Source organism: Ceratotherium simum, chromosome 23 (assembly GCF_057802395.1).
Source record: "Ceratotherium simum simum isolate JZ-2026a chromosome 23, ASM5780239v1, whole genome shotgun sequence".
Classification (NCBI taxonomy): Eukaryota; Metazoa; Chordata; class Mammalia; order Perissodactyla; family Rhinocerotidae; genus Ceratotherium; species Ceratotherium simum.
In genome coordinates, this window is record NC_141922.1 from 18,250,363 (window position 1) to 18,274,606 (window position 24,244).

At 44.9% G+C, this 24,244-nt stretch overlaps 1 protein-coding gene across 1 annotated transcript in view; it reads left to right on the forward strand.

The window, feature by feature from the left end:
- Positions 1 to 7,758: 7,758 nt before the first annotated feature.
- FBXO32 (F-box protein 32) overlaps positions 7,759 to 24,244 on the forward strand; it is a 32,836-nt gene continuing 16,350 nt past the window's right edge. Inside the window, exons 1-4 of the mRNA XM_004431092.3 lie at positions 7,759 to 8,446; positions 14,246 to 14,358; positions 15,188 to 15,237; positions 16,432 to 16,524. Of these exons, the coding sequence (XP_004431149.1) occupies positions 8,331 to 8,446; positions 14,246 to 14,358; positions 15,188 to 15,237; positions 16,432 to 16,524 (372 nt within the window). The 5' untranslated portion in view covers positions 7,759 to 8,330. The remainder of the gene's footprint in view (positions 8,447 to 14,245; positions 14,359 to 15,187; positions 15,238 to 16,431; positions 16,525 to 24,244) is intronic.

The following is a 24,244-nucleotide window of genomic DNA, read 5'->3' on the forward strand; positions in this document are numbered from 1 at the left end:
ATAACAAATGTTCAGCATACCCATTCACTTGTTGGTTTTAGGCAATTTCATTCTTTGCTTATTTATTTAAAATAAAGTTCGTAATAACTTATTTGTAATGAGAAATAGCACTACATATATTTATAACATTTTTTAAGGCTTGTGAAAATGGAACAATTCATTTCATAGTACAGGACTGTGTGCTGTAACCCCTGGCAGAGAAAAACCATCTTATTCAAGGTGGATCAAATAGGTGAGGGCAAAAAGAGAAGATCTCGTGTTCCAAATGGAGTTCCTCTCTGGGCAGGCCTGGGCAATTAGGAAGAAGTCCTTCCAGGCAACCTCCCCCAGGGCAGAGGAAACACAGAGTTTGTTCTGTTCTTGGCCCTAAAACCAGTGAAAGCGAGGTCTCATTCAGAACAATGAGACTCTAGTCCTCAGCCTCTCATCCAAACATTCATTTCTTCTTTCAACTAAACCAGAATCTTGAAAGCCCTCCTTGGCAATTCCCTACCTTCATCCGTTGTATCCCGTCAATCACCAAGGCCTGCAGCGTTTGCCTCCCACACGTCTCAAGTCCTTCCCCTCCTCGCCACCCCAGCTACTGCTCTTCTGGCGCTGGCTCTGGTGCTCATCAGCTGCTGCCTGGAAACAGCGACATGCTCCTCACTTGTCTCCTGTCTCCTGTCCATGTAGTGTACTTCCATCCATCCCTCCACCCCGCAAGAGATATCTACCTACAGCACAATCTACCCACATCATTCCCCTGCCCACAGCCCTTCCGCGCCTCCCACCACTTCAGATAAAGCCCAAGCTTTCCACCAATCCTCACAGAACCCTCTGCCATCTTCCACTGCCCCTCTCCAGCCCCAGCTCTCCTCACTCTCTGCCTCACATTCTGTCCTTCACAGCACCCCACACTGTTCCCCCGCCTCTCGTCACTGTTCCTGCTGTCTCCTCCACCTGGATGCCCACCCCACTCCCATCTTTATCTCCATTTGTTTCATCAGTTCCTCTTCATCCTTTAAGAGTCAGCCCAAGAGCAACTCCAGGAAGCCTCTCCTGACTATTCCAGGTTGGGTGAGGTGCTCTATCCTCATGGGTGTCCCGACAAACCGTGTGCAAATGTCTGTCACTGCATATGCCACATAGTTTTAAGAATCCGTATTTATGTGTCTCTCTCTCCCTATGGCCTATACACACCCTAAGGGTAAACGTCCCTCTTCGTGTTCCCTATGCTGCTTTATAAGAATACCAGGAGCATAGCGAGGGCATGATGTATCCCTGTTGAGACAATGAACGAATGATATTCTATAATAAATTTTACAGCCTATAAAATGATCGAAAACAGAACTAAAGATAACCACTCCTTTTGCTTAGTTGATTGAGGAGGGAAAAATCTAATTTATGCACCATCTCTTCAGTAAATACACAATTTGAAGATATTGAGCAAAGGCTTTTATAGAATACCATTTTTAGCAAAGCAGATGTTTAAAAGACTAAATTATTTCTTAAGTCACTATCAACAGTAAACCCTGGTTGAAAATAGTATGTCCCTTAAGGGACTAAATTTCTCAGGCTGTAGTCAGAATGGGAAAGCAGACGAACATTCTGTACTTCTTTCCAAATTACCTTCTTCTTCCCGACATGAATGTACTGTTGTTTAAAAGAAATTATGGGTTCTTTTATTTTTATTTTTATTGAATCATCTGAGACAAACAGTAAAATGGTTTTCAGTTCATGGACAACAATTTCTAGGCTACAACTTAGAAATTCAACTCCACATACACTGAGATTTCATATGTGCCAAGCACCAGGCATACAGTAGTGAGCAGAATACATCTATAGACTTTTGCTTTCTGTGGAAAAATGATGGGTAAGACGGGCAGAGATATACAAACCACCTAAGAAAAACGACAGAAGAGAATTATGTTTTCCTATTTCCTGATGTAAATTTGTAATTGTTGCTAATGATTACCATTCAACCAATGATGTCATAGAATCACACAACCATCTCTATAACACGTGTGTATATAAACATGAAAACTGCACGCGGAACAGGTTAAGTGACTTCTCCAGGATTTGACAAATCAGTAACTGACTCATATGAGGAACTGCACTTAACATGACTCACAAACCACTTCTCCAATCGCTAGGGTCGACGAGTCAAAACATGCAGCCATCACAACAATTTGTCAAAATATAACAAGCAGCAGATCCGCATTCAACCTGATGGTCAGGTAAGGACTTACAAGGCAGCTGATTTTTCAGATCTGCTGTTTCTCTAGGGTCCTGGTTGACTTTGAAGAGTAGCCTCTTTAGGGGCTCAAATTGTTTTTCTTGTACCTTTCGGACCAAACTCATTGTTGAGAAATCCTGACAAAATCTGATCACTGGAATGTGTAAATCACAGGATTTGACTTTTACTTCGAAATTTACATTTCTCAGGGACATCAATCAGTGCAGCAAGATTAATAGGATATTCTAACCCCATTGGTTTGGCCTCATGGTGCCCAATTCCCAAGACTGCTACTACCCAGCTCTGTGTTTGAGTCAGTCTCTCTGCATGGGCCCTTAGCCTTCTCGTGGGTAAAAGGAGGGAACTGGATTAAGTAGCCCCTAAAAGTTTATTCTCATTTTTAAACAGACTTTTGAATAAGTGGTTCACATACTGAAGCCTCAGTCTCTTCATCTGTAAAATGGGGATAAAAATACTTACCTTGCAAAGTTATTTGAACACTAGTGAGAAAGACACAATGTCTAGATGACTTTCAGTCCAAGCTATTTTTACATATGAGAAGTCTCAAAATTAAATTTGCTATTTAACCACTTAAGATACCATTCGAAAGATTATAGATAGGCTGGTTTTAACCAATTTCAGGCACTAAAATTGTACTTAAAGCTTTACCTCCATAATAAACTTAACATACAAATTTACCATAACAAATTTAACATCCTCATTTTAAAATCTGTGTTTTTTTAAAGATACCAGAAGGCTGGGCTATTGGTATAAATTGTGGTTTCATTCATTTCCCTATATTATACAAAAGTTAGCAGTCTCGTCTCCAAATCTTTTTTATACTTAAAAGAAAAAAAAGAATTTTCATTAAAATTGAACAATTGGCCTATGAAAGAAGGAAGATTATAGCAAAATGCCCTTGACCTTCTCTCAAAAACAGAACCAGGCCCACATTTGAGGAATACCAAATGATTCTCATTAAGTAATGAGACTATTTTCAATGACATGTGTCTGACCAACTTTAATTTAGTTGGCAGGACTCATGGCAGCCAGAGACCCAAAAATAACACACAGCCAGCAGTTCCTGCTCAAACACACCTAACAGACGTATTTCACACTGTTTTAAGGATGCCTCACCCTAGACAGACAGGGTGTAAGGTCATATGCAAATTGTTGTGGCATTAAACATACATTCCTTGTGACAACACTGACAGGTTGAATTTAATATCCTGACTTCTTTTCTCTCTTCATAAAATTCACTCTAACTTGGACAGGGTGAGCCAACAGATTTGGTTAATTCCAGCCCCTGCCCCACCCAATAAGCTCAAGTTATTTTTAACTTACAACTACTGCTGATAAGTATTTTTTAAAAAATACCCTTTCCGAAAGAGAAACTATGAAAAAACAAAATACCATTGCATTTCAGTGAGAAGTTGTCAGTCCCTCGGCCAAAGCTATAAACGAATGTCATTTTGGGTTAGAAGCAACACAGCCCTTCATATTTATCAAATTTATCAGTTCTTTCTAAAAACAATTTCTCTAAACATCCTTATGAGGCACTGGGCAGGCTAAAATTATGCTGGATTTACCTTTGAAAATGTAGTCTTCTGTACAGAGTAAGGCCCATTTCCATAGTTCAAGGTCAATAAATAGTAATTGATAATATGCAAGCTATCATTTCATTGTACAATTTGCTCCAATAGACATGTTTTTCCATATCTGGAAATTAGCTGAGTGAGCTATGCTCCACACCCTCAAAACTTAAGATTTGGTGGGAAAGATAGATATGGACTTAAGCAAGTAAAAGATGGTGGTGCAAACTTTGCATAATGATAATAATAATAACTACCATTGGCGTTGGCACCATTATAGGTACTCTATACATATTATCTCAATAAATCCTCACAACACTCTTTGAGGTAGGTACTGTCATTATTCCTATTTCACAAATGAAGAGGCACAGAGAGATTAAGTAACTTGCTGAGGTCCACAGCTATTTAAGTGGGGAACTATGACTTGAACCCAGTCAATCTGGCTCCAATGGGAGTTGAAGATAGACCTGGGTACCACCTTGGGTTCCACCACTTACTAGCTGGGTGATCTTAGGCTATTTAACTTTTCTGAGCCTCAGTTTCCTCATCTGTAAAATAAGGAATAATAATACTAGCTCACAGACTTTTGTGAGGAGTATTAAACAGGATTATGTTTACAAAGTGCTTGGCACAGTATCTTCAGCATGGCTAGCATCCGCCATAAGGACAACGAGCACATTAAGACACATTTTTCTAAGATGCCACCTTTTGACTACTTTCGCTATTTGCCTCACCAACTGGTAAGGTACCACCCTTGGAGAATTTAGCTACACAGGGTAGGACTGGGGGCTGCCAACCTCCCCTCCTCCCTACCCTGCTACGTCCTTAGAAGTAACAAGATGTCAGTAGATGAAGACATGGGAATAACAGCATCCCAGGGTAGTTCAACGACATTTACTGAGTTATTTATTCATTGCCTGTCATATACCAAGCACCACGATAGGCACTGTAGTGACTAACCCACTGAGACACAGCCCAACTAACAAGGAGCTCACAGCCCCATAGGGGAGAAGCACACATTAAAAAGATCAAATACCCAGCATGCAATCTGAGCAATCTGTTGCACAAAGCTGTTCAGGAGAGGCAGCAGCTCAGTGTTCATGCAATAGAACTCAAAGCCACGGACTCACATCGTGTACACTGCTCAAACCATCAGGCCACGCTGGTCCTCCCCAGTCTGTGCCTTGTGAAATTCTAGAAGTATCCCTCTGCCTCCACATCTTCAGTCTGAAGCTGTGACACTGATACTTTGCCTTTGTGATTCTCGAATGCTCAGCCATGATAAGACTTCCAATCACAGAGACTTCGCAAAGTCAAGCCAACATCTGATGTGAAAGTGACTGTTCTAGACATGGCCTAGCACATTCTTTACCTTAAGGGGCTCAACATTACAAGGCTTCCTAGTAGAAATCATGTGTTTGAAGAAGTGTCAAATTAGATTTTTAATTGTGTGAAAAATCTAAAGCAGTCACTCACACTTCAGAAGAAGCCTGGGTTAAGATATGATAGCCACAAGTTGTTTTTTTTTTTTTTTTGGTTTTCTTTTGAGAAGGAGGATAGAGCTAAAGGACTAAAGATAAACACTGAGGCTTCCTGAGATTAGTTCTTAGCCAAAAAGGACAAAAAAAAAAAAAAAAGTGGTTTCCTCCTTGTGCTTGAATTTTAGAAGTTAAAAAAACTTTATAAACTTTCAGCCACTCAATCCTTTTTGTAATAGTCAGCTATTGACACAATAATGCTATGTAATAAAAGACCACAATAATCTGGATGGCATTCAGGAATGAACATTTATTTCTTGCTAACATATCTGTAGGGCAACTGGGGTGTCTGCTCCATGTGTCTCATCCTGGGACTAAGGCTTGAGGAGCAGTGGCAACCCAAAGTATGCTCTTGCCAGGGCCTTGGTAGAAACACAAGGGGATAAGCCCAACAAGAACACACATCATATAGTCTGCTCACATCACATCCCCTAGCATCCCACTGGCCAAGGCAAGTCACACGGCCAAGTCCAATGTCAAGATCAGGGAAGTACACATCATGAAGAGGCCATGGGCCACGGGGGTGCATAACAACACTGAAGAGGAGGAAAGAACTGGTACCAACAATCTCACTCACCGTGCTTTCTAAACAATCCTGAAAGGTAGGCATTAGAGGCTCTATTCTTTCTTGACAGCATAGAAAATTGAGCCTCCAGAATTTAAGTCATTCATCCAGGTCAAACAGGCAGTATGTTGCTCTAGCAGAATTAGAATTCAAATCTTCTGCCTTCTGTGGTTTCTAGAGAGATGTAACTTGCTGACACATAACTAGCATGCATCTTTAATAATCACATCCCTTAATTATGCTCCCTTGCAGATACCAATTCTCTCCCACAAAGGCCAGACCCAACATTGTCTCATCTGTCAGCGTGATCATATTGTTTATCATTTGTTTAGGACCTTCCGCAGTGTTTTTACAAGCGATTTTTACTATTACTACACTAATAAATTATGAATGGTGGGAAACCCGAATCAGGAAACTCTGGCTACTTGAAAACAGAATTTACTAAAAACATCTCCTTCCCCCTCCAACGTGTACCTCCCAGGGCACACACAACTTGCCTACTCTGAGACTCAAAGATTGCACAGAGTCGGTGGAACAGAAGATATTGATGGCTGCAGAGGAAGAAATATGGAGGAATCAAGTTTGAAGCTAATTCTTGAGCATGGAATTTTTACTCTGCTGCGACTGCTCTGTGGAATCTAACTGCCAAATGGATTAGACTGTGAAGCATCATAACTAGAAGTCACGAAGGGCAAGAAGCTACCCTGATGCCAGCAGCCTCCCACATCCGTTCACCTCTTCATACAACCAGTTGTTATTGAAGGGCTACTCTGGGCCTGGCAAGGGGCAAGGGGCTGGGATGCCCCAGGAACAGGACGGACCAGCTCTCATGGAGTTCACATTTTGCAGAGAGGGACAGATTGTTACAAAAAAAAAAAAAAAGTAAAAGGAAACAGGGTAATTTCAGAATGTACTAAAGGTTGTGAAGAAACTAGCCTTGTGACCCTGGGTAAGTCACTGGCTTAACCCTTCTTTGGGGCCCTCAACGCCCTCATCCGGAAAGCCATATATAGCTCGCCCCCGGCCGCCTGCCCGCGGTGATGAGGATTAGGTTAACAAGCTCAAGTCTGTGATGGCCTCAAGCTCGGGCGCTGGGGCACGCCTGCGCACTGTGGGCATCTACCTCACCTCCTTTAGTCCCCATCAGTCGGGCGGAGGGGCATTCTGGGCCCCTCTCCCTTAAAACCCAGCAAAACTAAAACTAAACTCCTGGCCTGATATTTCCCGGAGCGGACTTAATAGCTCAGAGGATGCTGAACAGCGGGAAGGGGAGGAGGGTACAGAGGTTCCTCAAAACCAAAGCCCAGAGCCCGGCGCCCCAGAGCGAGGTGCGGACGGTGAGACAGTGAGAGGGGCTAGGACACCCCTAACCGGCTCCTGGCGGCGCTGTGCCGGGCCAGGACCGAGGACCACCGCGCTGCTCGCTTAGGGTGCTCAGAGCGGGGTGGGAGACTGTCCTTGCTCTCCACCCCCTTTCTCCTCCCCCAGCCCTCACGTTCTGCGCGGGGACCAGATGCCGCCCGGCCTCCTCCTCCTCTTTCCTTTGCCACCCAGGCAGACAGGCCTGACAGCGGACACGTTAACAATTTGGGGGCAAAGGGGTGGGAGTCTGTCCCTCCTCCCCATCCCCGCCTCGCGGTGGTTCCTCGCTCCGCCCAAGAGCCGGGTGTAGGCAGTGAGAGAGGTCACGAGGCTGCGCCCCCTACCCTGGGGGCCGCGCTCCCACTCCCGGAGGGCTGCTCTGACTGCGGGGCTCGAGGGAGGGAGGGGGCCTGTCCCTCCTCCCCACCCCCGCCCCGCAGTGACCCAGACGCCGCTCGGGCCTCCTCCTCCCTGCACCTCGCCAGCCCGGGAGTCGCAGGAGGACGGGGCGCGGCTTCCCGAGCGCCGGGCCTGGTTCTCCCGGCGGCGGCAGCTGCGCCCTGGGGGCGGGGAGGGAGCGCAGAGGGACCGGGCGAAGGGGCAGTGGGCGCCCCGGCCTCGCAGCGCGGCTTCAAGTTTCCACCGGCGCGCGGTTGTGCAACAGCGAGAGGAGCGGGAGCCGCGGGCGCCGCGGAAAACAGGCCGAGCCCATAAACAAAGCCACGTGGCCTCCGGGCCGGGGGGGCGGGCTGAGAGCAGGAGGCTCTTCCGGCAACAAAGAGCCGCGGCCAGCGGCCCGGGATAAATACTGCCGCCCGGACCGCGGCGCAGCGCTCCAGCGAGCCCCGCGCGCCCGGCGACCCTCCTCAGCGCCCTCTGCGAGCGCAGGTACCCCGTGCCGCACCGCCCCCCCCAACCCGCAGCCCTCCGCGCCAGCTCCCTGCAGCCGCCCCCCTCGCCGACCCCAGCATCCGGAGCATCCGCCCAGGGCGGCGCGTCCCCGAGGCCTCCGGGCCGGTCCAGTCCATCAGCCGGTCGCGTCCGCTCGCGGTGCCATGCCATTCCTCGGGCAGGACTGGCGGTCGCCCGGGCAGAGCTGGGTGAAGACGGCCGATGGCTGGAAGCGCTTCCTGGATGAGAAGAGTGGCAGCTTCGTGAGCGACCTCAGCAGGTGAGGGGATCCGCCACCAACTTCCAGCTACGCAAAACAGACCCGGGCTGGTTTCGGGGCGCGGGGCGGATGAATGGGGCCAGGCAGGGCTGAAACAGGGTGAGGAGGGAGCCCCTGCCTGGGGGGGATGGGAGTGAGCTGCCCGGGTTTCTGCAGAGGTCGCCAGAGCACGGGATCCGGGGAATTTAGTTTCTCTTATTGTTCAACGTCATCGTCTCCAAGTGGGCACGACTCCTTACAGAACCCCGGGTCCCTCAGAGAATCTGACGACAAACGCGAATCTTGTCCCCAAACGCTCAAACTTAAGCACACAGTTTCAGGGGGCCCCTGCCTTAAGGACACTGGAGTCGCGCGGTTTGCATATGTGGGGGCGCGGGAGAGTGGGCTGCGCGCCTTTCGCCGCTGGGGTGGCGGCGCTCGGAGCGCCCAAGCGCCGTGGGCACTAGTCGGGTGACGCGATTGGACACGGGTCCCGTCCAGAGCACCTCCAGACGCTTCCCACGCACAGGCGACCACAGTGTGGGCAGGGAGGATGAGTAACCAGGAAGGCGCGGCCAGATGGTCCCAGGGGCACCAGCGCTTGCGGAGCGATGGTGAAGACTGGGGGAGAGCCGCGGAGGAGGGAAAGGAGGCGGGGGATGAAACCCACAAGCCTTCTGCTTCGGGGGAGGATGAAGCATTTGCACCTGTTTCCTCAGTGGCCCTTTCGGTCAGTTGTCTTTGTATACTGAGTGCACCCCTATTTCAAGTGATGCCTATCAACTGCAGAAAGCCCACCTGGCTGGGTGAGCCTCTGGACTCGAGGTCCCACGTGAGCTCGGTCAGTCTGATGGAAAATGCCAGGCGCGCTGAGCCTGGTGCTCTGCGAACGCAGAAGCGCCAACTAATACGTTAGATGGTCTGGAATCTGTCAGTCCTGGATCTCGCCAGTTGACTTCCAGATCCCTGCCCTTTGGCCCAGATGGGGAGAGCAATGGAAGTGGGTGCAGCCTGGTCACCCTGGGTGCTTTTGCCTCTGGCCTTTGGTTAAAACCACTGGGCCCTGAGCCCTTAAATTGACTTTAAAGGAGAATTCTGTAACTGGACCAGGTTCCCGCTCACTGAAATCTACCAGTGGTTGTTTGGCTGAGCCCTTGGCACTCAATTTTAAGAAAACTAGCAAGAAAATGTGATTATTTTGACAGCTCAACTTCCAGAGCCCCCCATCTGTTTGTGATTTGTAAAGCATCAAACTCCTTTTATCTCCCAATGGGGGGGGGGCGAAGGCAAAAGTATTTAATCTTGGGGGTATGTCAGGAGAGACAAGAGCTTATTGACCTTTCTGTTCAAGTTACTTGGAGGCAGTCCCTGGGGAGTTTTGGACTTCGTAGTGCTTTGGGGAAGCACTATAAAGACATCTGATTTATGGAAAATCAGATAATTTACTTACAGAAAAGTAAAAAGACCAACTGCTGTCACTAGACTCTTATCTTTTAGGGACTCAAGTTACCAATTATGCCTGAATTATTCTCCCTAGACTGGAAGGTTCTTCCTCGTTCCTAAGAAATTATGATCTAATATGTTGGTATTTTATTTCTAACAGTTCAGCTCCTTTCTAGGGAGGTGCAGCAAATGATCTGCTGAGCTGTGACCCAGTGGCTCACCCAGGTATAATTGTAGGATGCTCCTCAGCGGCAAGCAGACCATTGGGTTCGGCAGGAGAGGATTCAAAATACAGTCTCTGGTTTGTGTAAATATTCACAGTGTACCTGCTCCAGTGTAGGAGAACCAAAGATGGTTTAACTTACCACAAAAGTTTAACGAGGCTGGGATCGGGTAGCTTCCCGCCCCTTTGTCCCCTTCTTGAGCCTTCTTTCTTTCCTCGAATTTCATACCTTCTGAACTAGAGCTGTGGCGCTACCCTCATTATCACAAGTGGTGATCAACATAGGGACCACCTGTGGCTCTTTGAGTCAGAGTTTGGGAATCCTTTGGGAGCTCCTGGCAAAGCAGCTGGCTGTTTGTTTGCAGAGTGTTGTTTTTTTTTTCCTCCAGCGTTTGTAAACAATCCCTTCCCTACTTCACATGAGAAGTCTGCCAACTTTTTAAAAGCAGTTGGCCTGCTGAGACCTGGGTTTGTAGTCTCAAATATCCCTACTGTTTTCAGTCTGGTGATGTTTCTCTATGATGTCAGGTTTGGGCTGAGTGCCTGCCTACACAGGTGAAGTTGATTACCTCTCCTGTTAGGAGAAAACAAAAGGCAGGCCTTTCAAAAGGGGTGGGATGTAAGACACAACTGAGAGGCGTGGTACACATCTCTAGCTCCATGTACCGTTCTGTGAGCTGGCTGAACAAGAGTGGGGGATGAAGGGGACATGTGTGTTCTAACTTGGGGGTGTAGTGTTGAGTGTTGACCACAGCTTGTCTACATAGCACCCCTTCTCTGGACCCTGCTGGCTGTTCTCTCTATGGCCCGGGCCCCTGTCCTCCTCCAGCAGCAGAATGTTACAAAGCCCATCACAGCTAAGTGTCCCAAACTGAGATCATGAGAGGATTTCAGATAAGCTTAAAGCAGGGCCCCTTGTTAAAAAGTCGAAACTACATAAGATAGAAGAGGAATGGCAAGTGTTAAATTTGGGGGAGCAGATTAAAAATGCAGGGAAACAGCTTGGCATGAATTGGGGTGATCCAAGAATGCTTCAAGGAAGTGTGGTTGAGGCACCTCACACAGCCCTCCTCACTAACAACCCCCCTCCCTGCCCCACCTCACCCCCAGGATGAGTAATTAGCCGTTCTTCTCCAAGCCTGCAGTCCTGCAGTTGAAATCCCCAGTCTTGCTTTCCAGTATAGCTAAGGCTGAACCAGGAAGTTTACTTTGGTGCCCTGGATGAGTAGTGCATAAGAAAATAAAAATAATAGTTAAGATTTTTACGAGTGCTTACTGTCTGCCAGGCACTGTTCTAAGAGCTTTGTACACTAGGCGGTTTGTTTTACCAGAACAATTCGGGTCCTAGCCATGTGAGTCTGACAATATGGGTACTGGAGCAAATTAGTATAGAAATCTCATTGGCCTTAATGTACAACTAAGCCCTTTGGGGCAGGCCACAGCTTTCTTAAATGGCCTGTTATTGCAAATGCAATGAGAAATAGGGCTTTACTGTTTTTCCCTTCCCTCCCTTTATCTCTGCTACCCAAATGACCTTATTTTGAAATCTTTCCACCTTTTCTAATGTTGTCTTTAAATATCTTGGTATGTGTGTGCTGATAGAATGTATCATAGGGCTGGGAGAGGTCTTTTTTCTTATTCTAGGCCTATGCCTATAAAAATCAAGATTAGTAAGAACTGACTACAATATAGTAACTAACTGGCTATTGAATTTACTGAAGAAAGTAGCCTCTTTAAATGGTTTTACTTATTTAAAAAAAAAAAAATTAGATGTCACGATTCCTAAATGGTGGCGGCTTCTGTTGTTAAAAATTTCAGTTGAAATTTTCCATTGGCTTTGCATCTCCTTGAAATGGGCATAATTGAACTCTTAAAATAGCCTGTAACTGAATATATTATTGCTAAGAAAAAGCATATAAGCAGGCAACACAAATAAACCCCATAGCCCTTCCTTCCAGGCCCCACCTCTGGAGTCCACAACCTAATAACCAAGCGAGAAGTGCAGGGTTTCTCTTTGGTTAAAGCTTGTCTACATTCTACAGTGGGAGAGCATCATCAATTATGTCAAATTCTTCTTAAACTAGCTTTGGAAATGAGTCACTTGGGCTTAAAGCACTTTGTTGTCCTTTCTGTGAAGAAAGCAAGTGCTCAAATTCCTTTGAGGCATGTTTTCAATTAGAAAAGAATAAGGTGAAATATAAATATTTAAAATTTCTGAGAAATGGTCACAATCTATGGCCCAGCCTCTGACAATTTTCTGCTAAACCTTAAATGTGTGATTGAGAATAAGACAGCTTCATTTTATGGTTCTTTATACGTGGAATTGAGGCTTAGGTTTTTATTCATGGTGCGTGTGTGTGTTTTCTTTAAAAATAAGCCTCCGTGTGGTATTTTTACACACAAAATGTCCTAACTTTGCTTTCTAAAGCTGTTCTCGGCTTGGTACATTGTGGACCAGTCAAGTGACCTTCCATCCTTTTCCTTCTCCTCAACTTTGAAATTTCTTAAATTAGCTTTAAGGACTCAGAGTTCTGTTCTCCTTTTGCTCGGCCCCTCATTCCCTGCTGACTTGGGAGCAGATGACTGACTGGATGGTGGTGTTATACCCCTACAGTCGTGTAAGCACACACACACTCATGCATGACGCAAAGCTGGCCCCAAACGTTCACCTTTGGCTTGCTTAAGAGAGGACCTCCAAGAGAGGGCATTTCTGCAGTAATCTCTCTGAAACCTAAAAATATCCTGTTTCCCTGAGTGAAAAGGAGAAGGCTAAAGATATTAGGAAACTCGATAAATGATATTAAGCAGGGCCTTACAAGGCAAGATTAACAAATGATTGATTATCCATCAAGCTTATTCTTGTAGGTCCAGAAACACTGAGTAGACTGGTGATGTCACGTGTAAGCATTTTAGCAAGATACTTGTACTTATTGAAGTGCTACTTGAGAGACTATTGTTGCAATGGGATGCTGGAAATTATTTCAAACCTTCTTTTCTCTTTTACCATTTACCTAATGTCCATGGAATGGAGACGTGCAGGTGTAGCTCATTTTACCCAACAGATGTATGTCCAAAAAAGATATAAATCAAATCACATTTTAAATTCAGCAGAGGAACTCAGAAAATGAAAAGACTCTAATATATTGGTGGTATAAGAAAAGCCCCCTAGTTTATGTTTTACTAGGTGGCATTATAAATCCTGCCTTGTGCATACATGCCCCATGGGGGTTGGGAGGGCAGGGAACCTCGCTTCTCATCGTACCTCAGTATTTCACCTGCATACCTTCTGTAGAAACTCTTCAGAGATTTACTCTGAAGTTACATTGTATAATAGAGTAGAACTCCGTCGGCCCCCTAAATGATAGCTCAGCCTACTGAGGGAAATAAGCCCTGACCCAAATTGAACCTGTACGTGCTTTAGTCACCTATGGATTGGGCAGTTCTGTCTTTTCAGCCCTTGTAAATTTATTAATTTTGAATTCAGCTTGTTTCATTTAGGACCCAAGGTCTTCACCTCGCACCATGATGCCTGGTGTTAGTCCAAGAATTATGTGAAATCTAAACAACTAACACCATACACTAACCATCTCCTAGAAATGGAGTTTGTAAGTCAGATTTTTGTAAATGTTTTAAAGATATGATAGGAGCGTGCTGGTTAAAATAAGCTTGAGTACACTTTAAATCGGTGAATCGTATGGTGTGTGAATTATATCTCCATAAAGCTGTTGATTTAAAAGTGGCTTGGGCTGGATGCTTTTGCAAAATGAAGGCCTTGTCTATTACAATGATGCCACTACGATTACTGGTCCCTCTCCCTCCCCCTGCATTCATCATTTTTGCTTAGAGTAATATTGTAGTACCCTGCATTGTGCTTAAAGAGTGCAGGGCTGTGTGTGCGACACAATGCAGGCACTGTTGGGGAATTCAAAAGAAGTAGAAGCCCCCATCCCTGCCTTCCACCCAGATGTGACAATGCTTCATCCTACAAGAGGAAAGTCTGTGCCTGTAGAGACTCCTTTTGAGTGATTATTTTATTGTGTTGTTTGAGGAGCATGTATGTTTGTGTTTTATAACCCAGGAAGTTATTTATAGAAACAGCTCACATTAAAGTATAGCTGTTACAGCTCATCCCTCTTGTCTTCTGTTGCTCCTAGTTACTGTAACAAGGAAGTATACAATAAGGAGAATCTTTTCAACAGCCTGAATTATGATGTTGCAGCCAAGAAGAGAAAGAAGGACATGCTGAATAGCAAAACCAAAACTCAATGTAAGCTGTTTGTTTTAAACTTAAGACAAAAGCGGTTTGAAGATCATTATGATTGGTTCTTTGAAAAAAAAAAATCACACCTCAAATGTTAGATATCTGCTTTAATGTTTACTGTGTCATTGACAGAGGTTACTGGGATCTTTGCACCCAGAAACCTGGCTGTGCATTTTACGAGCGGGATTAATGTGTTCTTTATAGACTTGTTTATAAGTCAGTTGCTAGTTGGGTTGTTTTTTTTCCCCTGCTTGTCACTTAGATTTGACATCGTTAATTTAGTTGTTATACAGTGATATGGTCAGCTGAATCAGTTCCTGTGTGTGCTTTTATTTTGAACTGTGTTTTGAAGCTTTGAAAATAGATTTGTTTCTCCCTCTTTCCTTGTATAAATACTATTAACATTTCTAGATGCTGTACGTAAGAGTATAAAGTTCTATGAATAAGCAGGGATTACAGATTTTTAGTTTAATCCATTTTACTACATGGTTTTCTCATGTTATCTGTTTCATTTCTACTTTTTATGGCCTTGTATAAGTTGTAGGCTTGGCATTTAAAACAAACTTGTACTTCAGTATTAGATTTTTTTTCATTTTAAAGCTTTGGTGTTCTAAATCTCACTATCAAAGATTTGGAGTGCTTCAGACAAAGTAAATTATCTCTCCAGTATTTATACACTGCAGAAATTAGTCATTTACATCCTCTTAGATTGTCGATAGAGTCTCTGTATTTTTTTTCTCAAAACTTTTTACACTTTGGAATAGATGAAAAAGAAACAAGTTTAAAATGTTGGGCGTGTTAGAAATTTTAAAGCTGTGTTTTTTTGTCCCTGTAGATTTCCACCAAGAAAAATGGATCTATGTTCACAAAGGAAGCACTAAAGAGGTGAGCATCCTTCTGTTTACGAAAGAGTAAGCTTAGCTGTATGCCTCCCGGGATAGGAGAGAGGGGAAATCGGGCAACAATGTTACTTCACATCATGACCATCTTCTTGGGTGTGGTGGTGGGTAGCAGCCCACTGCCTAGCCACCATCAGAATTTGGAGCAACAGAGAGAGAGAGAGAGAGGAGCAAAAGTCACTAGGTGGGCTCCCCAATCATTCAGTGAGATAATGTATGTAAAAGTGCTTCATAAAGATTAATATACGCATCTCAAATGTATTATTATAAGGCTGTGGCCTTTCCCTCAGAACAGCCCCTCCCTTGTGTTCTAACATCTCTTCAGACTTCAGTTAAGTTTTAGCCCTTGAAGAGCTGATTGCTCAATATAGCAGAAGTTTTCATGCCCATTCAGTGTGAGGCACCGAGCTCGATGTAGAAGGGGACAAGACATTGTAATAACTGCATCTGTAAGGCACGTTATAACACCCTTTCATGTACATTTTCTCTCTGCACAGGCATGTGCTCAGATAACTAGGATGCAAGGTAGTATGACAGAATTTCTATCACTGTCGGGGACCTTGGCAAACATCTAGTTCCCTCTGTCATTTGAGGCCCTGAGAGGGTGAGTGATACACCCAAGACCACCTGATACTCAGAGCAGAGCTGGGCTAGGAGTCAGGGCCCTCTGCTCCCAGTTTCTGGTGTGTCATAGATAAAAGATCAAAACTTCTTTTCTTCCTCATGAAGCCTTAAAAATGCTTCTGATTATCACAATAAGAAAAGCACTGGAGATGTGAAGCACGGTGGCAGACAGAGTTGACACAGTGGCTCTAATTCTCCTCCTAGGAGTATGTTACAGTGCCAGTCACCATCATCTCACACATCGTATATCCAGCTCCCAACCTTTCCCTGATAAGCAACTACTTATGATTTTCCCATTCTAGTGCGTGCGGAGAACAAGGGCCCAAATGGTACAAGTCACAAAGAGGGTGTTTAACGTGTGAGTCACTGGCTAAGGCTGCTGCCGGCTGCACTACCCATCTTTGTGGCTCACAGGGGGTTCCCAGAAAGAGCTTTTCATGACACAGGAAAGATGCAAATACCTATAGGTTACCTAAGACAGGCATCGAGCTTGTCAGTAGAGTCCAGGCGGATTGTTCTGGAGAATGACCTCTGCACCCCCTATTTTCATGTTCAGCGCCATGGATATTGTACGTTGGGGGAAGCTTTCAACAGGCTAGACTTCTCAACTGCCATTCTGGATTCCAGAAGATTTAACTACGTCGTACGGGTGAGTCTCTGTAGATTGTCCAGACTCTCACGTTGATTTGTCGTCTGGGGTTGTCTTGAAGTAGTTTCCCTCAAAAGATAACTTTTTGGGATTCTGGGAATTTTGAGGAAAGCAGAAAATGGACTCCTCAGTCCCCCCTCCCCTGAGGTACTTCAGGTTCGTATGTGGATCCCATTAGGGTGTCCTTGAGATTGGCTCCAACAGACAGGGACTGCCAGGATACTTCAAGGGAGCCACTCCTAGCCCTCGTGGGTCAATGGGAACACATTGCAGGCAGCGCAGGCTCTCGCAGCAACATGAGCAAAAGAAAATCCAACAGTAAGCCATTTTTAAAGCAGACTTGTTTTCAAGTTTTAAATTAGTAAAAAAAAGGCTTGTTTTAAAGCCTTCTGCAGCTCTGATTGTTCTCACTGTCCCTCGTTGTCCTGCTTTGGTTGACTCTAGGTGACCCCAAGGCATTCCTGGTTTAGACCACAAAACTGGATGAGTTCAAAGCTCCTGAGTGCTTCTTTCTCCCACCCCCATGTGATAACAATATTCAGTCCTGTGTTCACCTAAATCTTCAAAATACCTCTTTGGGTCAGTTGTCTTGCGTTTTAAACCCTAGGTTGGAAAAAAAATTTTTTTTAATGAGCTTTAGCAAAACATTAATGATGAAGGTGGTAAAGCAAATAAGTCAAACCATGACCTGCAAGTCAGTGATTCTTTTTAATTGGTTTATTGTTGTCCCTCTTCCCCCTAAGCTCCCTTGTGCTTTTTGTCAGTGATTCAACCTGGGAGGTAGCAGCTGTTCGGGTTTTAAGCTCAGAAGTAGGAGGGAATTTACCTCCCGTGGGTGTGGGTTGGTTGGGTTTTTATTTTCTTCTTCCTGGGTTGTTGTGCTTGTCGGTGCCGTGTCATTGAGTCAGATGATTGCAAAGGCTCAGCCAGAGCGATGACATTCAGGCCCCCTTGAGGGCTGGATTGTTCACCTGTCATCTGGGCAGATGCAGGGCTGCCATCCCAAGTGACCTGAAAAAAAACCCAGGCCTCCTTGTAGGTTAGAAGCTCTGAGCTGAGCTCGTGACCACATGAGCAGATCTGTCCACTCTTCAGCTGAACCCTTATTCCAATGCAAAAGGGAGGAAAATAAGAGACCTTGATGAAATGCTCATGTCACTCAGTGTGACTCTGCCACTTCAGGGAGGTCACTGCGACCTGCAACCCAATCCAGGCTGGTTGGAGACAGGCCCAGGAAGGTCTGGAAACTCTGTTGCTAAGAATATGAATAGTTTCCATCTTCTAGATGTGAAAGGAAGACACTCAGATCTAATGTCTTGATTCCAAAGTGATCAGCAAAACGGTCAGTTTTTAGATGGTTCTACTTCCTTACCTGTTTTTCCTTTCACAATAAATAAATTAAAGCACAGGAACAAAGATCATAATAGCGAAAATCTATTTCATGCAATTATGTGCATTATCACCTTTTATCCTTTCAACAATCCTCTGAAGTGTAGGTACTTTTATTATCTCTGTTTAAACAAATGGAGGTACAGCAAGGGAAAATGACTTGTCCAAGGTCACAAAGCTATGTAAGCAACGAAATCAAGATTTGAAAGCTGGGCAGTTTTAAGAGTCCACGCTCGTAACTGCTACACTAAGTTCTATATAAGCAGAGGATTGAAAGGAAAATGGGCTGAGGTCAGATCCCAGCTCCACTACTCAGTTTCCCCTCTGTGAGAAGAACTTAGAACAACCTCGACTTCATAGAGTAGCCGCGAAACTCGTAACATATTGGAAACAAGGAAATACTCTGCAGACCAGAAGCTATTATTCAAAGTCAGCTGCTAATATTCATTATCACCCATGTACCAAAATTATGGTTGATTCTTTCTAAAATGCCTTTTCAATGTAGTTGATAAAAAATGTTTTTCTACTTTAAAAAAAATAATTAACGGAGGAATCTTGCACCTGATTCAGACTCAGCACAGCGAACTTGTCTGATAGTATCTAATTGTGAAAAAGATCGTGAGCACTTCTAAGTAATCTTTGAGTTAGAGAAACTACTGGATGCTTTCAAAGTTGTTAGGTTCAGAAATAGTGGAAAAATATTTCTATTTTGGAAAGAACAATCTTTTTTTCCCCTTCACTGTTAGAGTCCTCTGTAATTTGAGAAATAATATGTTATTTTTATAAAGAGCTTAAAACATTTTAATGATAGGCACTGTGTTTTGAGGGTTTTCTTCTAAGGAACTCAATACACGTCTCATATAGTCTTCTTATCCTTAAACCAACTTTGCAGTGTGGCTTGCCAATATGTTAGCCCCATCTTACTACTGCGACCTAATCGTTTCTTAACACTACAGTGATTCCTTAGCTCCAGTAAGAAACTCAACCAACTTCGAAGGCCTTTAAAAAAAATTTTTTTTAATCTCTTTAAAGCCAAAGTACATTTTTAAAAAATGTCTCGTTTTCATGCTGGCTGTCATCTTCAGAAAAAGAGACATGCAGAGAAAATAAAAGAGATGGCCAATACTGTCATCTCAAAATTTTTCTCAATATGTATGAAAATTTTGTGGAATTTTTGGAACAAAAATTTTAAATATAAACTGGAGAGGTTTTCATATAGCATTCGTACCTTATTTTAATTGGCTTCAGGCTACACTCATTGTCTCTACCCACTTCTCTACACACCCCCAATGGCTTAAATACAATTTTAACTGCGGTTTCAAAGACGATTTAAAATCTTTAGAAGCAGCAACTTACCCAGTTAGGAAAGGCCATTAAAAAAATTGGTTTACACCATGCCTCAAGACCAACACATTTTGGAAATTCCCCTGGGGAGCTGGCAAGGATTCCAGGGGCTGGGCCGGTGGTGGGGTTGGAACTTGGTAACCGCAAGGAGGTGAGTGCGGACTAACTCACCCAGGGCACAGAGAGGCCAGTGGAGAAAGTGGGTCTCCAGTGAACCGGGAGAGGGTTTCAGAAACCACACGCCAACTCGCAGCTCTCTGAATTGAGCCTTCGGTGGCCCAGTGGTTCTCAACCCTGGCTGCACATTAGAATCACCTGCAAAGCTTGTTCTTCTACAGAAGCCCACCTCTAGAGTGTCTGATTTAATTAGCTGAAGGTGGCACCCAGGCATTTCTACTTAAAGTTATCCACCAGGTCATCCCAGTGTGTTTTCACGTTTGCGAACCATCTCAGAAACTACTTGGGATCCCAAATGTTATATTTTGCATCCTGAGGTTTTGAACAAGACACACTGAGGCATATGCACAGCAGAGGGCTCTAATTCTTTCATGCCGGGATGACATTTGGTCTGGTCCTCCCAGCTTTCTCTATGGGATGAGAATGTGGCCAAATATGTGGTAACTGTAGGTGCCATCTTCAGACCAGGAAGGTCCTGGAGAACTTTGAGTAGCAGTTTCCTGACTGGAATGAACTGACCCGTATGTGCTAGCAGTTCAGGAAGGACAAATGAAAGCTTGCCACCCCCCTCTCTCTGTCCCCCTGCAGCAGAGAAGAACGTCACAACCTAAACCAATGCACATTCTTTTTTTTTTCCCTGCATCACCACCCTAAGTCCATTTGAACGTTTCCAGCAAGTTATGCATTCCTACCACCCTAAAAGTCTTTTCCAAAAACGTGTTTTCGTTTAAGTTGACTGGCGGTTTGGCAAAAGAAAGGCTGAAATGTGGCACCATGACTCAAATTCAAACCCAATGCCTTAAATTAAGGGCGTGCTCTTGCCAAGCCTCTGGTGGGTCGTGGTGTGTATGAGCGGCCTCGCCTCCTCACTGGGTCCCTCTGCCGCAGTGACCTTGGATTCATTTGGCGCTGCACACACTCTGTGGCCTTCCTCTGCTGGACGGCAGCCTCTGCCACCTGGGTCTAAAAACTGGCGGTATCTTTTTCCATTGGGACTGAGAAGCTGGGTTGGAGGGAAGGAGGCCAGCCACCTCAACAGCAACAGAGTCAAAAAAGCAAAGCTGTGGGGGGCCGGCCCAGTGGCACAGCGGTTAACTGCACGCGCTCAACTTCGGTGGCCTGGGGTTCGCAGGTTCAGATCCCAGGCGCGGACCTATGCTACCTGCTGTGGCAGCATCCCACACATAAAGTAGAGGAAGATGGGCACAGATGTTAGCCCAGGGCCACTCTTCCTCAGCAAAAAGAGGAGGATTGGCAATGGATGTTAGCTCAGGGCTAATCTTCCTCAGCAAAAAAAAAAAAAAAAAAAAAAACAGCCGTGAGCCCGTTTGAAAATGACTCTCAGAAATGGTTGGGAATTGTGAGAATCCACTGGGGGGCATTAACAGCGAGGGCACAGCGTGGGTCCTTCTGAGGATGCTGATCAGGCTGCTAGGGATTTTATAGGAGAAAGTCTGCATCTGTTGGAATACCTGCCTTCTCAGTCATGACAAGCATTCGGGCAAGCAGATCCTGCCAAGCAGGGTGCCCACAGAAGTGGGGGTTGCCCACATAAGCACAGAAGTAACGGGGCACTTGCAGAAAGAGGAGGCTTCCCACAGAAGTGGGGGCACCTGAGGAAACGGGGATGGCTGAGAGACCAGAACCAGGGGTGTTTTTGACCGTGAACTCCTAACAGTAAATAAATAATTTCAGCATAGACTCTTGATTTATGTATATTCATAAATTCATTTGTAAATCATATACCTATAAAAGGTACTAATAATGGTATCTACCCCATCCTGTTGCTGTGAGAATTAAACTGAATTTAAACAGATGAAATGCTTTTGAACAGTGCCTGGTACCTGGTAAGCCCTGAGTTGCTCTGGTTGAGGATGGGACAGAGGTTTATTTTAAGTATTTGTGAGCTAGGATCTGAAGACCCTTCGATTCCACCAAAGGAGGATCTCTCCAATGGCATGAAGTTGACAGCATCCTCTGCTAGGTCTCCGTACATCACTAATTGCTTCAGGTGAATGCTGTCAAATCCCCAAACCAGTACTTCTGTATTCAGTCCATACCATATACCTAGCATTGCCATAGCCACTTGAGAATCGTGTAAGACCTGGTCCCTGCTTGTCAGGAGCTTCTGAGCTATTCTGGGGGACAAGGTACCACTACTGAAGCAGCAAATTGAGTTTGGTCGTGTCCGGGAGAATGGAGGAAGGAGTGCCGGAGACAGCTTCTTGAAAGAGGGTAGAACCTGTGATTCTCCTTTCTTGAAAGAGGTGAGGATTTGGTGAGGTGGAGAGGCAGATGGAAGGCTTTGCAGGGACAAAGGGCGTGAGCAGAAACCTGGAGATGGGGAAGAATGAAAGCGAAGGGGAGTGATGGGAAAAGAATGGAAGCAAGGGCCAAGGGCAACGTGACATCTAACCTCATAGAATCGTAGGGTAGAGATGAGGAGTACTGGAACCCAATGTAAGCAGGATCCTTGAGTCAAACAAACTGATGCAACAGGGAGTAAGACGCCATTGCAAGTTCAGAAAAATCTGGGATGGATGGAAGACAGAGAGGCAAGTTTCTCTCGGCTGAGAATACAATTAATTTGTATAAACTTGGCCCTCCTTCTTAGGATTTTAACGCCTTCAGTTAGAGAGATGTTTCACTTGCAAATAATATTTACCCAATCTTGACGTGCCTGAAGATTATTAATGTAGCTGAAACTTTCCCTCTTCCAACCTGTCAGTGTTCAAGCTCAAAGTCAGGACAAAACTTTCCAGGTTTTTAATCTGTGTTATCCATTGAATAAATACGAGTCTTGGAAGTACGTGGCACTCCGTACAGGCAGAGGCACTGGCTGATGTAACCAAGAGTTTATTGCAAAAGACATAATCTTCCTATGGGCACCCAGCGTGGGTATTGAGCTCTTGAGAAATGGCAGGGGTTTCTTGAAGCTTCTCGAGGCTTCTTTCCTACCTTTCATAATTCTGTGGCATGTTTTCCAATCTGATATATAATTGAAACTGCAGAGCCCACTGTCATAGGAGGTGGAGGAGTTTAGGGATAAGTTATGTTCTTAACATTCTGTGCAAGATACAGTATGGTTGAGCAACAGCCTCATGGTTAACCTCGGTGTGGTTTTGTCTCAAACTAACAGGCTGGGCAGCTGCTGTTTTGTTGATGATTCTGAAGCCCCAATTGTGTAGTGTCCCTCTAGATCCCAGATGCTGCCCTCCTGGGAAGTGTTTGTGATATGTGTGCATTATAAGTAATTTAGTCCTGGGGCATCAGTCTGGGACCAGACCCCGTATGAATACCAGCCTGACTGTCCAGACCGTCGACATTGACCTTGATTGTGTCATTTGACCATCATGAGCCTCCTCATCTATAGCAGGAGGAATTTGGGTATACTATTTCCCAGGTCCCTTCAGCTATGACACTCCTTGATTCTAAAAGACAAATGTATTAAAAAAACAACAAATATTTGTTGAGCACCTACCCTGTGCCGGGCTGGGGTAGAGTGGTAAACAAAACAACACCTGCTATCCTGAGGTTCGTATCCCAATTAGACAATCAGCAAGTAAGTAAACAAGATCATTTCAGATTGGTATAAATGGAACAATGATGAACAATGAAACCATAGTAAGATAAAGATGGTGACTGGGAGGTTTTCATATAGGATAGTCGGGGAAGGTCTCTCTGAGCTCTGAGCAGGTGACGTTTGAGCTGAGACCTGAAGGATGGGATGGAGCCAGCATGTGAAGATGTGGCAAGGGCAAAGGGCAGGAGATGGGATGAGCTGAACCTGTTCAGGGAACCAAAGGCAAGCCATGTGGCTAGAGCAGAATGAGTTGGGGAAGCGCTGTGCAAAATGAGGCTGGAAAAGCAAGGACCAGTGGTGGTAAGGAGTTTGGATGTTTTCCTAAGTGCAAAGAGAAACCATTTGAGGGTTTCAAGCAGAGAAGTGACGTGAGCAGATGTATTTTTAAAAGTTATGAATGCTATGATGAACTGTAGGGAAGAGAAGATAAGAATCCTGCTTTTTCTCTGGGTAAAGTGAGGGGGGGGGGATATCTCCCTTCTGCCCGTTCATCTTCCACACACCGCTTCAAACTGTGGTTGATATTCACTCTGAGACTGGCTATACGATATTGCTTGCAACTAGATTTTTCTCGTACTCATTGTGTCCAAAACCAGCATGAGCCAAAGCTGAAGGGCAGGATGTGGTTTCGGCAGATGGTGACCACCATCCCTTTCTCCAGTAGCCCAGAACCATTCCTGTTACTGCACAACGAGTCACTGCAGATCATGCCGGATACCCAGCCTGCCCACGCGGTAATGATACCATGGAATTCAGGAGGAGCCGAGAACCCTCCTCCTCCTCCCCCTTCACCCTCCTGCCTCTCCTTAAGCCACAAATTACTGGCACCTGGGCTAAAATTTGCCCAGCACAAAACAAACAGCCATTTCCAAACAAGACATTTTCTTCTTTTTCTCTTGTGGCTAGGGGCAGAGAATCCAGTTGGCTAAGTCATCTCGCTAAATAAATTGCTAGATACTGTCCTACTCCCCTAGGCACACAGCTCTTAACACATAAATAAAATTAATAAATTCTGTTCTCTTTACCACTAGTTCCACACAAGACTGCCTACTGGGTCTGGGCCTGTAGAATTAGGCTGATGTGAAAAGTCAGCCTAAATGTTTACCCAAAGCAATTGCCTCATTCTAGAGGTGTTATTAACACTTTCTGGGTATTATTTCTCCCTTAATGTTAAAAGCTGATTACATGTCACAATGTAATATTGGTATAAAATTTCCAGACTCTATT